Raw genomic sequence first — 22,888 nt, 5'->3', positions numbered from 1 at the left:
TAAATAAACAATAAGCAGAAGGTAACATTATCTCCCTTGACTTTTACAAGAGCTTGCAAGACACGAACATTCGAGGAAATACCAAGTCAGCAAGGGGGCATTTCACCAGGCAGGGTGGAGGCTACAGTATGATTTTTAAACAAAACAATATGAAAGAAATTAGGATAGGCTCTCGTGGGGACCCCTTAAAGTGTAACCTTCTGCTCCTTGTTTACTTGGCCTTGTTGAATGAGTTGTGTTAGGCTTCATGCAGCATTGCATTTGTTTTTATGTTTTTTGTGTCTTTGACTTTTCTTTGATTCAGAATTTGCAGCGCATTCAAGTATTGGTTTTATCTATTTGAAAATGTTCCTAAATGCTGTGCATATGCTTCGAAAGTAAGTGTTTTCGCTAGGTACCCCAGGTAAAAAAAAATAATTAGGGATAAACTCTGGCTAAACCTATATGATAATAAATGGGCATCATATCGAAATCATCATATCATAATCGAAATCTAGCCTACAGTATAATAAATTATGGTTGGATGGATGATTGGATAAGCTATGGTTTCAAAAACACAAATAAATATCCAGCAAGTAAAGACAAGGTTTAGTTTTTAATATAAGAGACAAGAATGAGAAACACTCAAGAGGGTTACACGATGGTGCAAGAATGTCATCCTTAGATCCCAATATATTACTATACATCTATTCTGACTACACTATGTACATGACAGTCACATACATCCTACAGAGCGCAGAGATAGAACTATAGCTAAAGAAAAAGTAAGGTATGGAAAGAGCAGTCACTTATCTAAACAAACGCAAGCACACTGGGACACATTTTTCTCTCATACAGACACATATGCACACAGTTAACAAAGCGCCACTCACTGATTGCACACTAATATTAGTACTAATACTAATACTTAATACTAATAATGCTCAATAATTTGCATGCACGTATATGCCGATATTTAGACAGGGGATGCTTCTAGTTTCATTTTTTTATTAAATGCTCTACTGTTTTTATTTATTTAATTTTTTTAAATGGAGATGTGCATCTTGAACCACAGAACAGTTGTAAGTCATAGCTAAACTTTACAGAAGGCTGCACATGGGTTTGTTTCAGAGCAACCTGTCACTCAGCCATCAGGGATGACACCTTCAGTCAAAAGTGCTGAGACTGTGCATACTACTGAAACTACCAGCTGTTATCCACTTGAGAATAAGAACTAAAAATCCATCCCACGCTGCTGGGTCATTCTCACAAGGTCATCTTAACTCAACCCCCCCCCCCCCCCACACACACACACAGTACAAATACAAAACACTCACACAGCCACACGGTGTATGCACATTTGTATGTTCACATAATGCACTCCATAGCCTAACACTTCCTTCTCACTCTCACGTCATCTGCAACAGATGAGGAACAAAACAAAACAAAACAAAAAGGCTACGAAAACAAATCGCGAGAGAGAGAATAAACAAGGCTCTACTCAGTAATAACAGAGAAGACCACAGGCTCACTTCAGCAAATGCAACTGGGAGACTTTGAGTTTAGAGGTCAACCTGGCCCTGAGGTTTGCTGATCGGAATGCAATGCCAGGCACCAAACAGAAACGCATGCACACAAAAATTCCCTGACCCTTCTCTGCCTCTCAAAGTGGATCCCAGCGCTATTAGGAATGCTTCATTCACTATTCCAGATTGTGACACTTCCCAGCAGCCCTAACAACAATGTCTTTTATACCTTACGACAGCAAATTAGATACAGTAAAAATTAACTATAAAAATGATCATATTATGATAAAGATCACATAGCAAAACAACAATAGATGGAGGAAAAAAACACAGTCTCACATGTTTCTATAAATGTGAAATTGCTTTGAAACAATGATCACATGCACATCCAATTTGGCATAATTATTAAGGCTTAACATGAAACATGAGCACAAATGAATGAGCTTTTATAGTTAGAAAGGGCATACAAGCATACAGGGGAATAAGCATGTAAAGTAATATGTGCTTTGAATTGTTCAAACTCCCCCAAACCATGTGCCTTTTAAAGAGGTCCAGTAAAAACTGAGACCTCTCGAAATATCTGAACTACAATATGGACCATATGAAAATAACACATGCACAACGCACGTTCTGACAGTCTACTGCAGCGTACCCACTTGAGGGTGCTGAGCTTTGCTGAGGATTTATAGTGTCTTCCACAGACCAGCCTAACTGAACACTGAACACTGCACACTAAAAGTGCTGGTGGCAACAGCATGGGCCTATCTATTGGTACACCAACAGATGGTGCAAAGACGCATTAGACCTATGGTCTTATGCTATGCACAATGTAAAAAGAGTGAACAAGAATTAAGTGTGATGTGTGGAGCACTGATGGAACTAAGATGGCCAAGACAATTCCACCTCTTCATGTTTGGGTTAGGAGGGGGTGGAGTCCATACAGCCCATAATGCAGCCCATTCCAATTGGGGAGACAGTGCATTCCATTGCACATCAGTCCATTGTGGCTCTACAACCCTATTCTCCGTTAGGGCTTTCACTCTGCAATGACAGTAGTTCTGCTGGAGCTAGGAGCATAGATTGCCAGCCTAGCCTCATCCAAATTAACCTGCATAACATTCATATTCAGAGAATAAAAAAAAAACATACTATAAAACATAGAAAGATTATTAAGTCATACTCCAGTGTGGGGGTAGGTAAGGAACATGGGCAAAAGGAAAGAAACAAAATCACAGCAGTGCTTTACATTTTACAACCACAGGCCCTCCAGCTGTTGGTTCTCTGTTCCATCTAGCATTCAGTCTTCTTTTTCCCCTCTCCATTTCTTTCCTCCCCTCTCCTTTGGTATCAACTGAAATGATTCAGTTGTAACACTTGGATGTGAAAAGGTACAATTTATAGAAAACATATTACAGAGACAGACAAAATAAACATTAATCAAGTGTCCTTGGATTTAAGCATCAACAACGCAACGCAGATACCACAGCGAGTTGACGTCAAGTTCGCTTTTTTTCTCCCCCCTCCTTGTTGTTTAAAAAATGCTGGACGTCACTCGGGTCCACACACCCACATCCCACAGATGTCCTCTTGCGCTGCTGAAGCTACATCATTGCTGGACCGTCTCCTGATCCTCCCCCTTGCCTTCGGGAGTCCAGAGGATCCTTCACCGGAGACGGTGGGTTCTGGTGAATAGTCACGGGTTAGCATGTGGCCGCAAGGCTTGATAGATGCAGTTGAATGACGGCCGGTCACCGATATCTCGGCTCCAGCAATGCATCATCAACTCAAACAGAGAGGCCGGACAGAGTGGCGGGGCAGAGAGAAATATCTGGGGGAAAAAATACAAAAGATTTACAAAAATAAAACGAAGACAGTTCACCTTAAAATTGTAAAATGAACAGAATTATTTCATGAGTAGAAGTTGGGCTGGTCTGTGTACCTGTCTCCCCTGGTTCCTGAAGAACTCCCCAGTGTTTTCGATGACCTGTTCATCAGACAGAAGGCTGTACGGCTGCTCCTTGCACAAGGTGAAAATCTCCCAGAGCGTGACACCGAACGCCCACACATCACTGGCAGTGGTGAACTTCCCCTGGAGGTGGCGGACAACAGAAACACGCTAAAAGCCTCGCTAGACACATTCACACATAGGCTACAGAGATGCAGGGAGAACTGCTGCAAACACACAGGCAGCTGAGAAGCACGTGCAATACATCCACAGATGCATGTTTCCTCACTTGTTCGCCGAACTCACAGGCAAAGCGCAAAAAACTTGCCATCGGTAAAAAAACACAAACACACGCCCACAAACAAACACACAAAAACACAGACACAATCTCTATCTTTCCACCTAAACCAAGCTGACATGCAAACATAACACTCAACCCCCAAAACACACACACACACACACAGATCTCCACTCACCAGTAGAATACTTTCCCAAGCCATCCAGCGGATAGGCAGGACAGCCCGTCCTTGGATGCGGTAGTAGTCACTACTGTAGAGATTGCGGCTCATGCCAAAGTCGGCAATTTTGATGGTGAGTCGGCGATCCAGGAGACAGTTGCGAGTGGCAAGGTCCCGATGCACAAAGTTGAGAGAGGCCAGGTACTTCATGCCAGAGGCAATCTGCACTGACAGGTGCAAGAGGTCCGACGTGCTGTGGGGCACAGAAGAATGTGGGCAAGGAAGAGAAAGTTACCATTCTGCGCAGCTTTTCACATCAAAATGTAACATTGTAAGCAACTACCATCAGCAAGAAGTTTGTTTGAAGTTTGTTTGGTTCAGCCGAAGAACTTTTCTATAAAAAAAAGTTGTCTTTTAAGTTGTCACTGCCCACTGCAATACATCAATGCCAGGAGAGTTCTTCTTAAATGGAAAGCACTTTTGTACAACTCCGATTGATTTTAAATGTGCGTAAAAATGACTTAAATCAACCCCCTTATCTACGGCATTAAACCAAAGAAATCCAAATGTGCTTAATACCTCAATTACGTGTATTTATCAGTATGCCATTTCACCCCTAGATTGTAGATTATGTTTAGTTTGTAGATTATGTTGTTATTTTGGACCATTAGTTCCTAAAGTTATGGCCGGGGTCAGGAGCAGACCTGACAGAGGGTATGTTGTTGGCGTGGGTGAGCGTGCTCTCCATCTCCCTCTGGGAGAGGAACATGTTGAGGTCGCCGTTCTCCATGTACTCGGTGACCATGCAGAGCGGGTCCGAGCTCACACACACACACAGCAGCTGGATAATGTTGGGGTCGTTGAGTCGGGACATGATCTTAATCTCCTTCAGGAAGTCATTCCTGCCAACACCATGAGAGGACCATGATACGGTGAGTGAATAATCAGTAATGTGCAAATACTGCATATTAAATACAGTGGAAGTTAATGTCTCACCAAGGAATGGTCCATTCATTTATCATGTGATTTAAGATCAGATATCCAGTGATTTAAGTACTGTTAACAGGCACTGAATGCATTGTAACACTATGATTTACCATTAGGTGTAAATATGACACGTTTAAAAAAAAAAAAAAACAATGTTAATGTCACATCTATTGCTAAGATTCGCTTTACTAAAGCCAAAGAACCCAAAGGCTGACAGACCTGGCAGTACTGGTGGCGTCCGGTCTCAACTGCTTTACGGCCACCAACACTGGCCTGTCGTCCATCTCCGGCAGGGGGGCACCCTCTCCCAAAAACTCCAACAGCCCCTCCGCTTCACACAGGTGGACCTGAGGACACAGATATTCATCCCAATCACAGGTCAATGGCCAGGTTACACAGGGCTAAATTATGTGAGGCTCATTAAAGCAGGCATTCATAAAAGTGATTAATTAAAGACTTTGACTTTAAGAGAACAGAAAAGACAGGGGGAGTGCAGAACAATATCCTGCTGGTACATATTCCCAAGCAAGATCTCATTACTGTGTTTGTGAAACCCCTTGAGATCGTCATTACATAAATGTCTCTGGCTGAGCCAGCTGCAGAGGAGTTATAGGCTCCGAGTGACGACAAAGAGGTTCAGATTTAATATTCATTTTATTAGATACATTCTTATATCAGCTTGATATCTGTTATATGAGGTACTATCAACGTGAATGGGCAGGTCATCAAAAGTGCATGTGTGGGAGAGGATGATGTGTGTGTGTGTGTGTGTGTGTTTGTGTGTGTGTGTGTGTGACTGTGTGGGGGGTGGAGTTCTGTCCTCACCTCCCCAAACTGTCCCTCTCCCAGCTTCTCGCGAAAGATCAGTTGGTCCCGTGGGAACTCGGCCACAGAGATATCCTTGCGCGTGAGCGAGTCGACGGTCAGGGCAGGGACGGCGTACATGTTACTGCCGGTCACTCCCTGCAGGCTGACGATGTCCGTCTCTGCATAGTGGGGCACGCTGCTCTGGAAGCACTGGTGAGGAGTGCACTGGGTCACGTCAGGCTCTGCGTAGCCACCTCCAAAGCCTGCAAGAGAAGAGAGGGAGAGAGGGGGGGGGGAGAAACAGTGGGAAAAGGAGGGAAGATGTAGAAGGACAAAGGCAGAAGCAAATAAGAACAGAGAGAAAGACAGTGAGAGTTTATACAATTATTTTGGTGACAACATCCGATAAAAGTAACGACCATTTCTCCTATTAAACAATCATGATAGCTTCAACAAGTATTGCTAACGGAAAAGGATGATTTAACACACTAAAGAAGAAAAGACAGAGGATAGCAAGGTCTTACCATGAGACAGGGCATGTGTCATGCACTGAGGTTTCAGGAAGAGGTCAGAAACAGCATTACAAGCTAGAGGGCACGAGGGCCTGGGCGTGTGGCAGAGTACGGGATGGAGAGAGAAAAAAGGGAGAGAGAGAAACTCAAGCTTTTGTCAGCATGCACTGCATTCTTGTATGTCCTCTGAAACATTCCTGAGGGATTAGCAATTCAAATAAGTAAAGAAGAGGCAGAATGCAGAGACAAATCTGGCGCATTGTCCAGAAGTGTCTGCGGAGGGGGGGAAATATGCAGACAGGAAAGTGGCATCCATTCCAGACAAAGAATTCCATGCAGGCTCAAACATACTGTAAGACAACTAAGCTGGTTGTTTCGCTGACTTCAGTGCTATAATGGATTTCCAGACTGGTGCACTGTATATAGCCAATGTAGTGTAACATGGTGAACTGCAACTACATTCAGACTCTATACAGTACATGTGAAATATGCAGTCCAATACAAGGCTAGGCTCATCTACCACTATGAAGAACACAAAGGGGGGCATTTTTACAGTATCTTGACTGACATCTACCATTCCCACAACCACACCACAGTAAACTGAATTTTGTTATTAAAACATCCCTTCATGTTTACATGTCTAAATTTTTCAATTATCTTGACAGTGGTAAAAAGTCAAAATAAAGCAGAACATCTAAAAACAAACATAACATTTTCTGCCTTTGTCCCTACAGTGGTAACATTGGCACAAATGCTAGTGAACACCGCACATGAAGCAATGAAGCAATTTTTAAACACTAGTTTAAAAATTCCATTAGAAGAACTACTTCAGTTGACTAAGGATATTCAAATACACAACCTAAAAAGAGCTCATAGGAAGTTAGTTGTGTTCCAAGTAACAACTCTGTGAGTACAAGTCTAACTTTGATGTCCCTCAGTCTAGGGAGGAGCTTATGAAAAGCTGAGATGAGCCACTGGCTATATTTATCTGCGGAGCGGTTCCCCTTTCCTCACTCACCCGAGGCCTCAGCGCTCTGTGACACCTCCGGGAGTTTGTTCCTCAGCGCCGCCGGGTCCTGGTACTGTGGGTCCAGCAGGAAGACCCTCTCGTAGGGGGGGTCAGGTTGGGAGGCGCGCGGGGGCACCGGGGGTGTCTGCAGGATGATGGTGTCACTGCTGGAGGAGAGCCGGACTGTCACCTCCTCCTCCAGAATGCGTCGTGGAGCCTTATGGGATTAAAAACACAATGGCATTCAGAAGGCAAAGCTCTGCTGAACCTGAACATTAAGAGCAGTTTGTTTCTATGGTATTATTCAAACAACTTCAACCAACCCAAAAAGGCACATTACCCCGCTGCTCATCCAGCTACACTGGCTACCTGCCCGCAGCAAACATTGCACTGCCCGCATCAAATTCAAGTCTCTAACGCTTGCCTACAAAGTAGTCTCCAGTTCTGCTCCCACCTACTTGAATGCCCTCATCCAGGCATATTCTACCTCCCGACAATTGCGCTCATCAGACGAACGACGTCTAGCTCTGCCACCGGTACGCTCAGGCCAATCCAAACTTTTTTATCTGTTGTTCCTCATTGGTGGAACACACTACCAGTTCCAACTAGAGCAGGGACATCCCTCTCCATCTTCAAAAAATCCTGAAGACCCAGCTCTTCAGAGAATATCTACTCTCGTAGCATTACTTACACTTGCTATTTCTAGCACTTATCACCTGACTAGAACTGACACTTGACTGTATGGAAACAGCACTCACTGATGCACTAACTGTTTTAAATTGTTTTAGAATTGTTGGGAGAATTTTTTTAAAAAGTTTTAAATTGTTTACCATGTTGTAAGTTAAAAGGCGTTAAAAGGCGTCAGCCAAATGTAATGTAATGTAAAACATGTAATGTAATGTGTCATGCTTAAAATAAGTTTTGTTTTTACTGGTGCTGCCATTTCAAACTGACATCTGGACACTGAAATGTGTCCCTCTAACTGGGTGCCACCTGCAGGTTAATGCAAAATTGAATTTTATATGAAAATGTACACATGGTGAACCCATTAACCTCTCCTACACCCACCTTCTCCAACACCTTGCACACGTACTGACACCAGAGGATCAAGAAAATGATCACCACCAGCAGGAGGATGATGGTCACTAAGCAACCGATGAGAATGGAGGTGTTGCTTTCCTCAGGCGCGTTCGTCTTCTGCCACGGGGTCGTCACTACGCAGAGACACACAAGGGGACGGTCACACAGGAGCAGGACTTAAATAGACCACTCAAGTTTAAAGTAATTGGATAACCTCGGAGACACTGCAAGCAATTTAAACTGAGTCTAGTGAGAACTTCTATCAGGGTTGTCACTCTGAAATAGGCTGATCCTTCACCACCACTTTATTAAACCCATGATACCCAAATGGATGGACATTACTATTGTGCTGTCCAAAGGTATTTAGAGTGAAGTCAGCAAAAAAGAGATACTTTTTGTATTTGCTTTAAATGCCACCCAGTCCACTGGTGAGGGAATAGGTTTGGTCATTTACCAGTTTTCAGTGTGGTAGGCAAAGAGTTGGGATTCTTGGGCCAAGATGGTGTTGTAACAGTTGTGGTCTGGGTAGGGATCACATTCTGGGCTGAGGAGAGAAAGGACAGATCACCGATAGGAACCAAATTACTTTAGTGTCACAGTTCAATTCCACACGGACCGAAGCAATGACAATTTCACTGTAGGCCCGCTTGTCTAGTCGCGACAGTAGAAGTCAATTCCACATGTCACCGATTCTATGACGGTCCGTCTATACAGTATTATCATAGCATTCATTGTTTCTAGCTGAAAAACCTTTTAAAGTTTCTCCACAGAGACCTTATGGGAACTTATGGGAAATACTTTGTGCTATTCATTGTGCTATCAGCCTGGAATTGTATGTCCAGTGCTACATAGATTTACAAAAACAAAAACCCTTAGGATACTCTACTGACGGGCTTGTCTAAGCATGCATTAAGAGAGAAATACCTTCTAAATTGTGTGTGACCTTCTGTGCAACCTTACCAGACTGGAAGGAGATCTCGCTGAACATCATCCACGTGTCAGCAAAGTGGAATCGGCAGCGGATAGCTCTGCCCATGCGCCGGCCCAGGGGCACAGTTACGTAGCGGGCACTGGGGTTCCGGTCATCCAGGACGGTGCGGAACTCCTCTGGTTCCGGCTCCCAATGAGCGGCAATGAGCCGTGACTTAAACCAGCACTCCACGGAGGAGAAGATTTTCACCCCCCGAGAGAACATGTTGTTGCTATGTACCTGTGTGAGGGGAGGAAGAGATGTCGGTTGGACACTGATGGACCACAGACTCACACTCTTACTGACAAAAACAAAGTAATTCAAAAGTGTCTTTTTAAACTAACTTCCTTAGTCGATTATGAATTGTTTTCAGGATTATCCACATGCAAGTTCAGATCCCCTGATATAATAAGACAGTCAAACTCTATGCAAACAACTGATAGCAGTTCACCTAGCTCTTCAAGAAAAACTTTAGCTGAATGTTTTGGAGGCCTGTAAATTGAGGAGAATCTGAGGAGAAGACTTAATGCATGCACACAGATATTCAAATTAAGTAAAGTCACCGAATGACGACTGATTGCACTGAAAAGACGTCTTGAAAATTGTGGCTATCCCCCCACCTCTTTTATTTGCTCTGGTAGCACTCAAGAAACTGAAGTTTGGGGGAGCTGATTCGATGAGAATAGCAGCACTGTTTGCTTGATCTAACCATGTCTCAGTTAAAAGTAAAAAAATCAAGGTTGTGTGTGCAAATTAGATCATAAATTAAGAATGATTTGTTTGAAAGAGATCTGATATTTAGGAGTGCTAGTTTTGCTGTAAGTGTTGGGGAAATATGATCCATGGGGGAAATCTGAGGTTGATGTGGTACGGGTAGGAGATTGGACTGGTTTACCCTATAAGCTCGATGCATTTGTGTTCTATTTCTTGTCAATACAGGAATAGAGAATGTCATGGGCTTACTGGGTCCCGGCATGTTCTCAAAACTACTGTCAGTACCATTTATATTGCAGGGACCCTGAGAATATCATGCAATACAGTCATCATATAATTGTCCCCTGCTGCTGCCATCTGTATTTTCCACTGCACATTCCATGCTATATGCCGGCTGAGAAAATGAACTAAGAGGTGATCAGCACTTGTTTGTTAAGTGTGAACTTAGCACATGAGGATCTTCTGTAACATGAATAGTTTAATAAGCAAGCTTTGTGTTATGGTTCATGTTTTTGCCAATATTATGAAAGACATGTAAACCACAAAGAATGTAGTTAATAGCCCATCATGCCCTACCAAGCAGCCACTGTGGTCAAATCATGGAATGACAACAAAAATGTAAACAGAAAACACATAACTCTAAAGAACAGTGAAATATAGAAGTGAATATGGACATATAGTAGTTTTAAACATCCACCCTGTCTTCCTGACCTTCATGGAGGTGAAGTTCCTCTGCCTGTCGAACTCAAATGCCATCTCCACGTATCCAGGGCCCAGGCTGTCGTTCTTCCAGCCCACATAGTCGTATCCGTTCCACACGCTGTACTGACGGGTGGCCAGGAAGTCGTCTTGCCCGATCACGCCATCGGTCAACTGGCCCAGGCCTCCACTCAGTTTTCTGAGAAAAGGAGGATAAAATCAGTGATGCTTTTGGTGCTTATCATGGTGGCACAGAGTAGCATGTAGCAATAGAATCGGGTTTGCATGGCATGATCTGATCTGTTTGTGGTGTGGTTGTCTAATATTGTAGCCCAAAGCGAGGGAGAACACTGTGGCAGAGTAAACAGCTCTGTGTGTGTGTGTGTGTGTGTGTGTGTGTGTGTGTGTGTGTGTGTGTGTGTGTGTGTGTGACAGCAGCATGTGGCCACATACCTGCGTTCGAAGATGCCATCGTAAGTGGAGTCATTGAGCGTGGCAACGGAATATCCTGGGGCCATCATCACCTGACCCTCCGGAGCACTGTATGCTGTCAAACCATCTACAGGGAGCAAGTTAGGGGCAGAGGGTGACAGAAATAGAGAGAGAGAGAGTTACAAGGAGCAAATGAAAGAGGAAAAAAGGAGAGAGGGAGAGAGAGAGAGAGAGAGAGAGAGAGAGAGAATACTAGTGATTGAGTGAGAGAGTGAAACAAAGTGAAAGGGGGCACTAAGTTTGAGGTTCTGATAGACATTACACGCTCCAACAAAACAATTTCACTGGCTCCTAAAGGGGATATTTTTGTTTTGTCTATACTGAGTCTAATTACTTGGTGGCCACAGTTCCAACCCAAAGAATTGTGTAACAGTTTAATCATGTCATAACTCATAACAAATCATTCTGACTGAGTACACCGGGGGGCCACTAGAGGGCAGGTCTTATTCCTATGCATCACAGCCTCGACACCATAGCATGTGCCCATGGCAACACCAGAAACAAAGAAATCAGAAGCCAAAGAAACACGCAACATATTGAGTGACAGAAGATTTTAGGTGGATTAATGAAAAACCCCTCTCATTTTTCAGAAAAGAAATCTAAACTTTTCATAACAACTCTTTTAGAAGTAAGATATTGCATGTACTTCTTTAATTCAAACCAGTGACTACACTACCTTAATCAAAGAAGAAAAAAGTCTTTCTTGAGTTAAAGAATAGCAACATAGCAACATAGTTATTATGTTACAACGACATGTGTTACAGTCTCTGATTTATTTTCTTTGTGATTTTCTCTGCAATGGACATGATGTCATTATTTCAGCAAACACAAAAAACTTTCAACCCCCCCCCCCTTAAGTAAACATAGCACATATCTTAGAACCACTCTGACTGATGGAGAAAACAGAAAACAAATTGGTGCGGTCAGCCCTCACCAGTCCAAGGGCATCCGTAAAGTTCCACTCTCATACACACGGTGGTTGACACGATGGTGACAGGGATGACCCGGATGTAACGTGCGATAATGGGCGGGTGAAGATCTTTAATCACGGATGTGTAGGCGTTGTTATTGCCGTTGATCACCTAGCGAGAGGAAATGAAGCGAGAGTGACCTCAGCATGCTCATGAGTTAATATCACATCATAAATCTCTAATTGGGGGGAGCTGGACCGACTAATGGACCGCTGCACAAAAGAGCCCAGGAAACAGATGTTCAGCGGGAGGAAGGCAACACATTTCCAGACCTCTCCGCAGAGACTCTGGCAGGGCGCAGGTGGACTTTTAACGAAGAGTGCAAAATAGTCCAGCTTGGTTTTGTCTATTACTCGAGGGTATTGCAAAAAATAAACTATCTGGCCTACATGTTTATATTAAAATGTATGGCACACATGCTATACCATGTATTTGAGTAACTTTGTTCTTCAGAATAATATTCTTATATTATGTATCATGATTATATACAGTCTCTGATACAAATGTGTATTAAAATGTTTCCAATAGGTTATATGTACACTGGATAGACTTGATCATAGTGAAATTTGTTTTTACACATATATATTCTGAAGGTCCTATTTGTTTGACTGATGTGGCTGTTGGGAGAGGGTTACTGGTTGGCTCTACCACTGAGCCAATGCATTGGAAACGAAAGCCAATGATTTTTTTCCTATTGTGATACCTCACCAGATGACAACTGAGCAAACAAACGAGGAGGGCTGGACTCAGGACGGGACGATTTAGACCTACTCGCTCGCTAGCTCCCCAACCTCTGCTCTCTCACATATCATCAACTCATCGCCCACAACGGGCATGTTCTTCACCACATATCAGCAGGCTCCGGTTACTCCACTACTTAAAAAAAAACAACACTCAACCCAGCTCGCGTTACAAACTACGGCCTGATCCAGTGTCTTCCTTACCTATTTAAGTCCCATGAGCGTGCTGTCTTCAACCAGGTCAGGGTGATTCTCATGCATAAAACTGTACTGTGTCCCAAACTATGGACACTAGGTGGTCACCTATGAGCCGCAGGTCAAAAGCTGCCACCCAGTTGTATTCCTGGATCTGTCAAGCTTTTACCCAGTGAAGTACCAGGTGCCCCTATCTCGACTGAAATTAGGTCTCGGGAACCTCTCTCCACTGGTCTCATGCAATGTGTCACAGTATCATGGTATTGGAAAGAAGTAACTCACAGTCTAACTTTTCATTGATAAAACAATATATATATATATATATATATGTGTGTGTGTGTGTGTGTGTGTGTGTGTGTGTGTGTGTGTGTGTGTATATATATATATGTGTGTGTGTGTATATATATATATATATATATATATATATATATATATATATATATACACACACACACACACACATATATATATACACATATATATATACACATATATTCACATATATATATGAAGCCTACAAGAAATGGTCCCTCTCCTCTTTAGCCTAGAGGATTGCAGAGTCCATGATTTCTGAAAATAATTACACATTTTGATTGGTCTAACCACAGTACATCTTAAATGAGCTCAGGCCCAGATAAGACAGTGGCATTTCTGGATCATGTCATTGTATGGTTTCTTCTTGGCACAGTAGTTTTAACCAGCACTTGTGAATGGCGCGTCAAACTGTGCTCATAGTAGACAATAGTTATCAGACGTTTTCAATGCAGAGCCATCTGGAGCCCCAAATATCACAGTCATCAAACATTGTTTTTTCAGCCCTGTCCCTTGCGTACAAAGATTTTATGTACTATAGATGATGAAATCTCCATAGTCTTCCAAATGTCATGTGAAGGAGCATTACCCCTATATTGTTTCATCATTTGCCCACATAGTTTTTCACAGTTTGATGAATACCGCCGCATCTTTACACCTGAGAGACTCTGCCTCTCTGGGATGCTCATTTTATACCCAATCAGTGTTCTAGTTTTTAAATGTGTTGCTGGCACCAAATTCCAACGTTTTTGGAAACAGGGTTGCATTTTGCTTTCAATAAAAATGTCCGAACTAAACGCCAAAAACCTGAAACTTGACAGCATCACAATTCCTCACAACGGCAGCAAAGGGCATAAAGAGCCTGTCACTGTACCTTGTCACCAAGGCGGTTTTTCCAGGAAATCCAGTGATGACCGTCGCGGCTGTAGTCTAAGCGGTACAAGCGGGCAAATTCGTTACCAGAGCTGCGGGCATAGCGGCCCTGGGTGCCAACGACTGTGAGGAATGTCAGCTGGCGCAGGTCCAGCTGCAAGTACTGAACATCTGTGGGCTCCAGGGGACCCGCCGGGCACCATGCCCCATCCCCCTCCTCCCTGTTCAACCTGGGAGCAGAGGCAGAGATAAGAAGACAGAGCAGAAAGATTGAGACAAGTGCCGAGAAAGAGAGAGAGAGAGAGAGAGAGAGAGAGGAAACATACACAAAGACAGGAAGACAAGGCAGAGAATTAGCCCCGTAAAGTAGGAGTTGGAATATGGAGAATGCCCCGTGGCATAAAAGATTAGGAGGCAAATAAAAAGTGTCAGGGGAGAGGGAAATTAGCTCACTATTGTTGCTATGGTAACCTATTCAAATATAACTTGACAGCAAAAAAGGGTTTGAGCAAAGAACTTAGCTTTCTCAAAGATAAGTCATCCATACTCAGTATTCCCACAATTATTCAGACCTTACCTTGCATAACGGGGTCCAGTGGTATCATACCATTGGCTGGAGGCAGTGATGTCATCATCTTTGATCCGGCCATCCTCCATCCCAAGAGGGTATCTGCAATGTGCTGCAACCAAGACATCAGTCAACTGACTGTGAGCATGAGGTCAACCAGGTTCTTTGGTTCTTCCACTCAGTATGTTACGTCAGTTACATTGATCCATAACATATACTCTAGGTTTGGCTTAGTTGCAGTATTGCAATATGCATATGACAACAAAACACAATAGAATAAAAATATGAAGTTCTCACAGAAGGTTGAGAGAGATTTGGGGGAATATAAGTCTATATGAAATTAAAAAGACAAAATAAATGAAAAGGTTATTATTTCAATAGTGCATTTTGGATGTAAAGTATACAGATCAGTTTGGAATAATTCTAAGAACTAGGGAAGCTTTACAACAACAGCTTTGCATGCTTTTTAACATATTAGTATGTAGTAGCAGTAATATTAGTATGTGATAATAGTAATAGTAGTATGTAGTAGTAGTAATAGTAGTATGTAATAATAGGTATAGTAGTATGTAGTAGTAGTAATAGTAGTATGTTATAATAGTAATAGTAGTATGGTTGTAGTAGTAATAGTAGTGTGTAATAATAGTAATAGTAGTATGTAGTAGTAGTAATAGTAGTATGTTATAATAGTAATAGTAGTATGTAGTAGTAGTAATAGTAGTATGTAATAATAGTAATAGTAGTATGGTTGTAGTATGTATGTAGTATCTGGGCTTGGTTCTCACCTGGATCTATCTGAGCATTGGCACTGGTTTGTAACACCAGCAGCAGGAAAAACAGCATGGTGAGCCTTGGATGTCTGCGAGCAGACTTGGACAGAGACTACATCTCTGGAGATAGAAGGGAAAAAAGATTTTCAAAAACACTGAAATTGATGTAGTGAGCACAGCTAATCTGACATTTTATAACATTTGGAATGGCAGATCTGAGTGCACTTTTCACCTGAAGAAAAAATAATAATTTCTGTGAGAGTGAAGGAGTGGAGACTGAGTTCAGATGACTGCGTGACCCCTATTTCTATCATATGAAAATAAACCTGAGAGAGTTTCGAGAATGTTCCAGAACAAACCATATCCACATATCCCTCACATTCATTGCCTACTGTGAGGAGTTCAATCATCACATGACAACAGCCTAAAGCAACTTGTGCAAATACACACAAAGCATTGATGGTGCGGCACAAGACACAAAGCACAGAATCCTAACTGGTATCTCTCTGGTCTTTGCTAAACTTTTTTTCTGTCTCCTCCTCTTGGCTTATCGACTTCTTTGCTCTGTAATCTCTGTCTTTCGTTATTTCACCCTTCCCCACGATCTCTCTCATCACCCCCGCCCACCCAAGCTCTCCTGCCGCAGCCGCTCGTCTTTCTCCTGCCTGCTTGCACTCGCCGCTCTCTCCCCCTTTCCTCTACCCCCTTTTAGTTTCACCTTCTTTCTTTCTTTCTTTCTTTCTTTCTTTATCATGCTACCCCTTCTCTACCTCTCTCCTGCCCTCACCCCCCCCCTCTTTCTTTCCCTCTCGTTCACTCTCTTTCCCGGCGTCTCTGGTTTTCATTGCTCTTACTCCTTACAACTCCCCTGGGGATACCGCTGGGGCTGTAGCCCCAGGCCCAGCACAACTCCGCTAAAGAATACTCTGACAGAGAGCTGTGGGTGCCAAGAGTAAATGCTGAGGGTGTACATAGAAGGTCAGGTACAGAACAGCATGTGCTAATGAAATATATACGCCTGAGACTGATTTTTGGGTGCATATTTAGTTAAAAGACTAGGTTCGACTCTAAGGATGACATGACTCCTGAAAGTATGTGTGCAGAGAGTATGGTTAAGTGTTTTAGCACTGTTATCACCTGTTCATTTGAGGTGATAAAATTAAAACTTAAAACTTTAAGTCCATAAAATTAGGAGTCATCATTGGATTTAATGCACTCTCTTCACATCCCAAAGACAGTCTAGGTTTGGTTAGAGCTTTAAAAACATGTAGTTTTTAGAGCGTATTCCCCAAGGTTATTGTCATCGTGGAGCACAGTGCATACAAGAGTTACACCCTGTTCTTGACTGTGGTCAGAGAAGAGTGTCATTCTCAATGCCCCCGTAATGAATGAGCAGTTTACAAATCCAGGCTAATGTCACATTACTTCACAGTCATTACACAACCCACAGAGGAATGCGGTCCAAAATTCTCTCTCTCCCTCTCTCTCTCTCTCTCTCTCCCTCCCCTTGTTTTCTCCCCTCATTCCCCAGCCCATCTCCTCGCATTCCTCTGGTGCTGATGAGTGTTTTTCTCTCTCTGTCTCTCTCTCTGTCTCTCTCTCCTTTCTTGAGAGCAGCAGTGGCGTGCTCATGCTATCCCACATGTCACGTGGCGCCGCCCCGACCCTGCCTTTGGCTTCTTCAGCTCACCGGGCACCACAGATAACCTAGTGCCTCAGGGGAACCAGAAGCCAATATGTTTTCCTAAAGGAACGCAGGAGGGACAGAGTGAGAGTAGAGAGGAGGGGAGGGGGAGGCAGTGGGGCGCTTTCAGAGGGCGGGGGTGACAAGGTGGGGTGGGGTGGGGGTGGGGGTGATAAGTAACAGCACAGGGAGAGTCGCAGCTGGTTTATGTAATTTTTGGGCACAAGCCGAGGCCTGTTCGGCAATCGGATTCCTGTGTCATTGCTCATCTTTCAGAGGGGCCTTGTGTGACCAGCGAGGAAACAGAGCAGCAAAACAAACGCAAACAACCAAAGGGTGTCTGCTTAAAACAAGAAATGGAGAGGGTGCGCACTTTTCCAAAACAACTCTCACCAAATTCAAACTCATAAACACACATACCTTCATCTTTAGGTAATCACCCCCCACAAACACACACACACACACACAGCCTCCACCCACACACCACTTTCAGAAGGTCGACTCAAAAAAAGAAGAGAGTGAGAAAAAAATGGAAAGAGGAAAAAATGCAGATTCCAAACAGAACACGTATTTCAGCTTGCATTGCAGGACGCAGCATGCCCAAGGTAAGTAAATCAGAGCGCCCAACGAGAACAAAGCACAAACGTGCTCCCTCCCCTGGACTCTTGGCCTGTTTTCGCTGGGAGCAATAGCACTAGCGCCGGAGCTAGCTCGCTGGCCTTAATCTACTTATTATGCAACATGATAAACAATGTGCAACACATGGTCCTCAAGGGAGGCCTGGCAAGAGCCCAGAATCACTACAGCGGGGCTCGAAGACTACAGTACAATTACATGCATTCACATGACCAATGCTCTTACAGTGGGTCTTGGAGGGGTGAAAAAAGAATCAAACTGCAGATTGGATTGTAGATCACATGGCAACAGTGCTTCCTTGACAACAAGAAACACATGACAATTGGGACAAAAAATGTCCTTCATATTTTTAATTCATAAAAACACACATACTAAAGAAAAGAACACGGAAAGCACCATCTTCCTCTAGCACTTTAGGAGTTTGCGTAGCCTGCCAAGACATGTCAGATAACTCAAAAACCAAATGTGCATTTGGGAAGCCAGTACTTATGTCATTCCACCTATGCTGACCAGGGGTAGAGACTGCTCTGTAACTGAGACCCCCACTGACATAATGCATGTGTGACTGAAAAATGAGACATCTGACCAGAAGCCCCACAGGAAGGCCCTGGTACAGCTCAACTGGTGACCACTGCACACACACACACACACTATCCACAACAACAATCCGACAAAAACAAAAACATCTTCAACTAACCACTGTCAAGTTTGTGAAATTGAACCCTATCGTAAGTCCTTCACTGCAAGTTTTTGTTTTTTTGCAAATACATCCTCATCATAGGTTATGGACATGTATCATTACTACTCCATACATACATTTTTTATAGCCAGTACAACCAGTACAGTACAACCAGCAAAACTAACACTAAACATGTAACTCTGAATTACTTAACACAGTAATGAATGATTTATTCAACAGTATTACATTGGGCACATTGCACACCAGATAAGGTTGTAGCCAGTAGTCACTATAGGTAAAGCTTTAGTGATGTTGGTTCAACACAGCTTCAAATGCCTTTTTGGCTTGTCTACAGATATATCAATCAACAAAAGGGGTAGGAATCACAGAGTAACTTGTGATACTGTTTCAATACTTTGTCCATGATAACGATCCTATCACGATACAGTGATTCTGCGCACTAGAAAATTGTCTGCGATACATCACACAGAGCTCTGTTCTAGAATCTTTGCTGGATACCAGACTCTCTGACTTTGCTGAGAGTCTGGCCTAGATCCATTGGAAAACATTTATTTCCTGGTTGGTGGACGCTTGTCTGAAGTTTGAAATCATTCGAGTTCAATCACTAATGGTGCATTCAGGGCACTTCGGAATGACAAGGACCGCCCCCATGGCTACTTTGTTACTCCCATGGCTACTTTCACGCTTGTGAAAGAAAGATATGCAGCTTTCAAGTGACAAAAACGGCAAATTCCCAAGTTCACATTAAACCTGTTGGACATGAAAGGCCACATGGACTACAAACGAACTACAACGTGACGACAAAAGTGATGACGAGCCCCTAACTGGGCAACTCTGTTAGCAAAATCTAGCCCCAGTTCCCGACCTCTGACTCACACATTACGTGACGTGAATGACGCGGAATGATGATGTTTTCACTCGGAAAAAGGTTTTTCCGAAGCCCATGAACCCATGAACGCTAGGTAACCTTTGGTAATGACGTATGTTAACCACGGGGGACACAACGTGTCAATGTAACACAATGTAAATGAGCGGAAGTACGTAGACAGGTGGAGTCAGGCTACATCACAATATGTGTATAACTAAAACTAAAATACTCCTAAAACAAAAAAAGCAGGAATTATACGTTTATTCCAAGTACAAGGATATGTATAGTCATTCCACTGTCTGTCATTTTCTCCCTACACCTTAACCACTATCACAAGCAGTCCTAAAGGTATACTCTGGTAGTTCAAATGTAGCCTGGAAACCAAACTCATTCACTTTGTGAATAGAGTCTGGTCACTCCCGATTAGGAAACCTTTCCATCACTAGTATGGTGACGGGCGTAGATATAGCTTAACTTTGTAATCACTGGTCCAGCCAAACAATTGATCAGGGATTCATAATGTTACTTCCTACTTCGCCTAAACTTTAAAAACTGACAATTCGGTTAAGTCTGACGTCACAGGCCCAAGAGCTTTTTTTTTTATTCATAAACATTTACTAGCACAGCCAGCCGGTTTTCACAGCCTGTAAACCTAATGAGGGTTAAAAAAATCGCTTAACTTTAACGGAGTGATGGCGTAGCTGTGCAGCCGGATGATGAAACCAAAGGTAACATCCAGGCCTCCTACTTTGAAAAGCAGAAAAAAATAGTTTCTTTTATTGTCTATGGGGACCCAAAGAAAGAATTATTGCCACATTATTGCATCACGACTTAACAACTGGATAAAAAAGCATTGGCAGTCAGGAAACAATGTATGTGGGCCTACCTTTGCTGTAACTACATGTACACATTGTTCTGACAGCAATTATTTATGTTTGCACTTTGCAGGGGTTGCTACTACCGTTTACCACAGCCACTTTCAATTTCGAAACTATAGCGTCATCCTCTTCCCAACCGATGGAAACATTAGTGAATTAAGGTATTCCAGACTAGTATCTCCCTGAAAGGAGATCTAGGTGGGCGTGGCCAGGATAGGTCAAATGGACAAGGACAAGGCAAAAATGTTCTCAATAGACCTAAAATGACAAGTGAACGTTTCAGAATTGACTTAAAGCAGTTCATGAACAAATTGTTCATGTTTGTGCTCAATAGGCCATCACCCATCCCTTCTGTGCTATGGACGCACTTGTACAGTTTAGCTGGGATTGTTTATGGTTTAGTCTGAGGATTGTTTATGGATTAGTCTGGGATTGTTTATGGTTTAGTATGGTTTTGTTCTATGGTTTAGTCTGTTTCTTTCCCATTTACCAAACCAGGCATGTGTACAGACACTGCAGTGTTTTAGCACAACAGCTGAACTGTACGAACAGCTAGAAAACGAGTATGGAATTAGAATCCTTGCCTTGTGAGATATCATTTATAAGTAAAAAGATCCCAGGAGCTCGTTGACGGTATTGTCTAGATGATTTGACATTTAATTTGATCAGAATCATTATAAATTTCAGTGGACTAAATTAGCCAGAAGCTCACATCCTGAATGCTGAGATCAGTACAGCAACGACAACAGCAATGTTAAGTTAATCTCAGAGATAATTACTGAAAACTGACTCAAACCAGAGGAAAGACCAAGAATAACATCCTGTCTGACACACCTCTCCATTTGCCATGGCTGCCATGACTGCCACCACAGTAGCCATATTACAGTAGTAGCCTATCGTTGGCATTAGTATTTGTGCTGGTATGAAATGCCCAATTCTCCAGTATTTTGTGACTGTTTAAGTAGCCTACAAATTTCATATCTTTAACAGACTGTTGTCTCTACACATCATGACATGACTTATGACATGACTTGGTGTTTTTGGGTTATGGAATTTTGCTAAAGTATGTTATTACCAACATTACACCCAGTGTTTTTAACACATAATTGTAAAGGCATCATAAAACGTTTTAAACAATACAATGTAAATAATGTTGGTCTTTTGCCTTGGGAAAATGAGAAGCAAACACATATTCACATGCAAAACATGCAATTGTAGACGATTTGTGTTTATGATTTATAACTACAAAACATAAATAAACTGACTTGACTTGGTCAACAAAACAAAGAAAATGAACATATTGAGAAGTCTCTGTGTATGTGTGTGTGTGTGTCCAAAGATGTACACTTTGAACTCTCACATTCTGAAGCATTTTGTACAGCTGATTAGGCACATGACATGTAGGCTACTCTTTGTGCTTCTCATCAAGCATGTTCATCAAGTGTTCTGCTGACACATCACAATAAGCATGGTCATTATCTGTCCATTTTGTTTCTTAGATATTGTATACAGTATGAATACATAAAACGTCTTTGAGTTTGAATATGTTTCGGTTCAGGTTAAAGTGGACGATGGACCGTCATGATGGACCGTCAGCGAGGAGGCCTTGGGTTGATAGCCTACAAGTGGAGGAGCGTGCGCTCCGCTAGAGATGCGCGCGCATGGCTAGGGTAACGGGAACACTGGGGAAAGTTCGTCTTGACTATGGAGAAAACCTAATAAGAATCAATAGCCGTTATGGCATTGCTTGCCTGTGTCTAGATGGGCATGTTACAAAGACTAACCCATTCCAATGTGACACCGCTGTCCCGTTAAATTATCGCTAACGTCAGTCTCCAAATCCAAATCCAACCACTCCAATGCCAAGAAAACAAAGATGTGGCTATCACATTGGCTACAATGAAGCTCGTGATTCGTAACGGTACTTTTAACTATCCAACACACTATGTGAGACGAAAAAAAGACAATCAAAAAATTAGGAGAAAGTCTGAAACAGATTCATCCAATGAAGCATATTTCGATTAACCATAGCCTACACTCTCTTTCCCGTAAAACTATAAACTCACTCGTTAGTTTACCTATTCCGTACTTGCAAAGTTGTTTTAACGATGCACAGTGTACATTCAACAGCTGTTCAGGCAATGTGACTTTATAACAAACACGCGCTGTCCATAATGCTCTTTGTTTCGGTATTCCAACTGTAACAAAGAGGCCAACATCAACAGCAGAGGAACAACTTTTGTCTGTTCAAACTCGTCCTGTGGCCTGCAGTCAATATGATCGATTACCTGATTTTGGGATCTTGGCGGGATTCCGACAGTGGTTTATCTTTGTCGAAGCTGCATCAAGGTACAAAACCCAGTTAAAAACTTCGGAAAATATTCAAGTAAAGTGATCTTCCTCGTTGTTTTACAATACATCGGGAGATGTGCACACTCAAGAAAAAAAAGTTTCAATGTGATTTTTACATCACATCCCGCTTCCGGCCACTAGAGAAGGGGGTGCAATACAATCT

At 42.7% G+C, this 22,888-nt stretch overlaps 1 protein-coding gene across 2 annotated transcripts; it reads right to left on the bottom strand.

Moving 5' to 3' along the window:
- Window positions 1-2,477: 2,477 nt before the first annotated feature.
- On the bottom strand, window positions 2,478-22,838 carry ddr2l (discoidin domain receptor family, member 2, like). 2 transcript variants are annotated; one of them, XM_048243706.1, is made up of 18 exons: window positions 22,662-22,838; window positions 15,623-15,727; window positions 15,135-15,167; window positions 14,847-14,949; window positions 14,271-14,499; window positions 12,113-12,260; window positions 11,140-11,245; window positions 10,699-10,885; window positions 9,264-9,513; window positions 8,758-8,847; window positions 8,292-8,437; window positions 7,233-7,440; window positions 5,721-5,965; window positions 5,115-5,242; window positions 4,613-4,810; window positions 3,927-4,161; window positions 3,445-3,594; window positions 2,478-3,333 (listed from the first exon to the last, which is right to left on the bottom strand). In XM_048243706.1, exons 2-18 carry the CDS (start codon window positions 15,678-15,680, stop codon window positions 3,199-3,201), a joined length of 2,649 nt encoding a protein of 882 aa, XP_048099663.1. In that variant the 5' UTR covers window positions 15,681-15,727; window positions 22,662-22,838; the 3' UTR covers window positions 2,478-3,198. The 2 variants fall into 2 exon arrangements, with proteins under 2 accessions (XP_048099663.1, XP_048099664.1); XM_048243707.1 differs by lacking the exon at window positions 15,135-15,167.
- Between the last annotated feature and the right edge of the window lie 50 nt (window positions 22,839-22,888).

The sequence above is a fragment of the Alosa alosa genome, chromosome 5, assembly GCF_017589495.1.
Source record: "Alosa alosa isolate M-15738 ecotype Scorff River chromosome 5, AALO_Geno_1.1, whole genome shotgun sequence".
Lineage (NCBI taxonomy): Eukaryota > Metazoa > Chordata > Actinopteri > Clupeiformes > Clupeidae > Alosa > Alosa alosa.
Note: the sequence above shows the minus strand (reverse complement) of the source record. Positions and strands in the feature narration are given on the sequence as shown.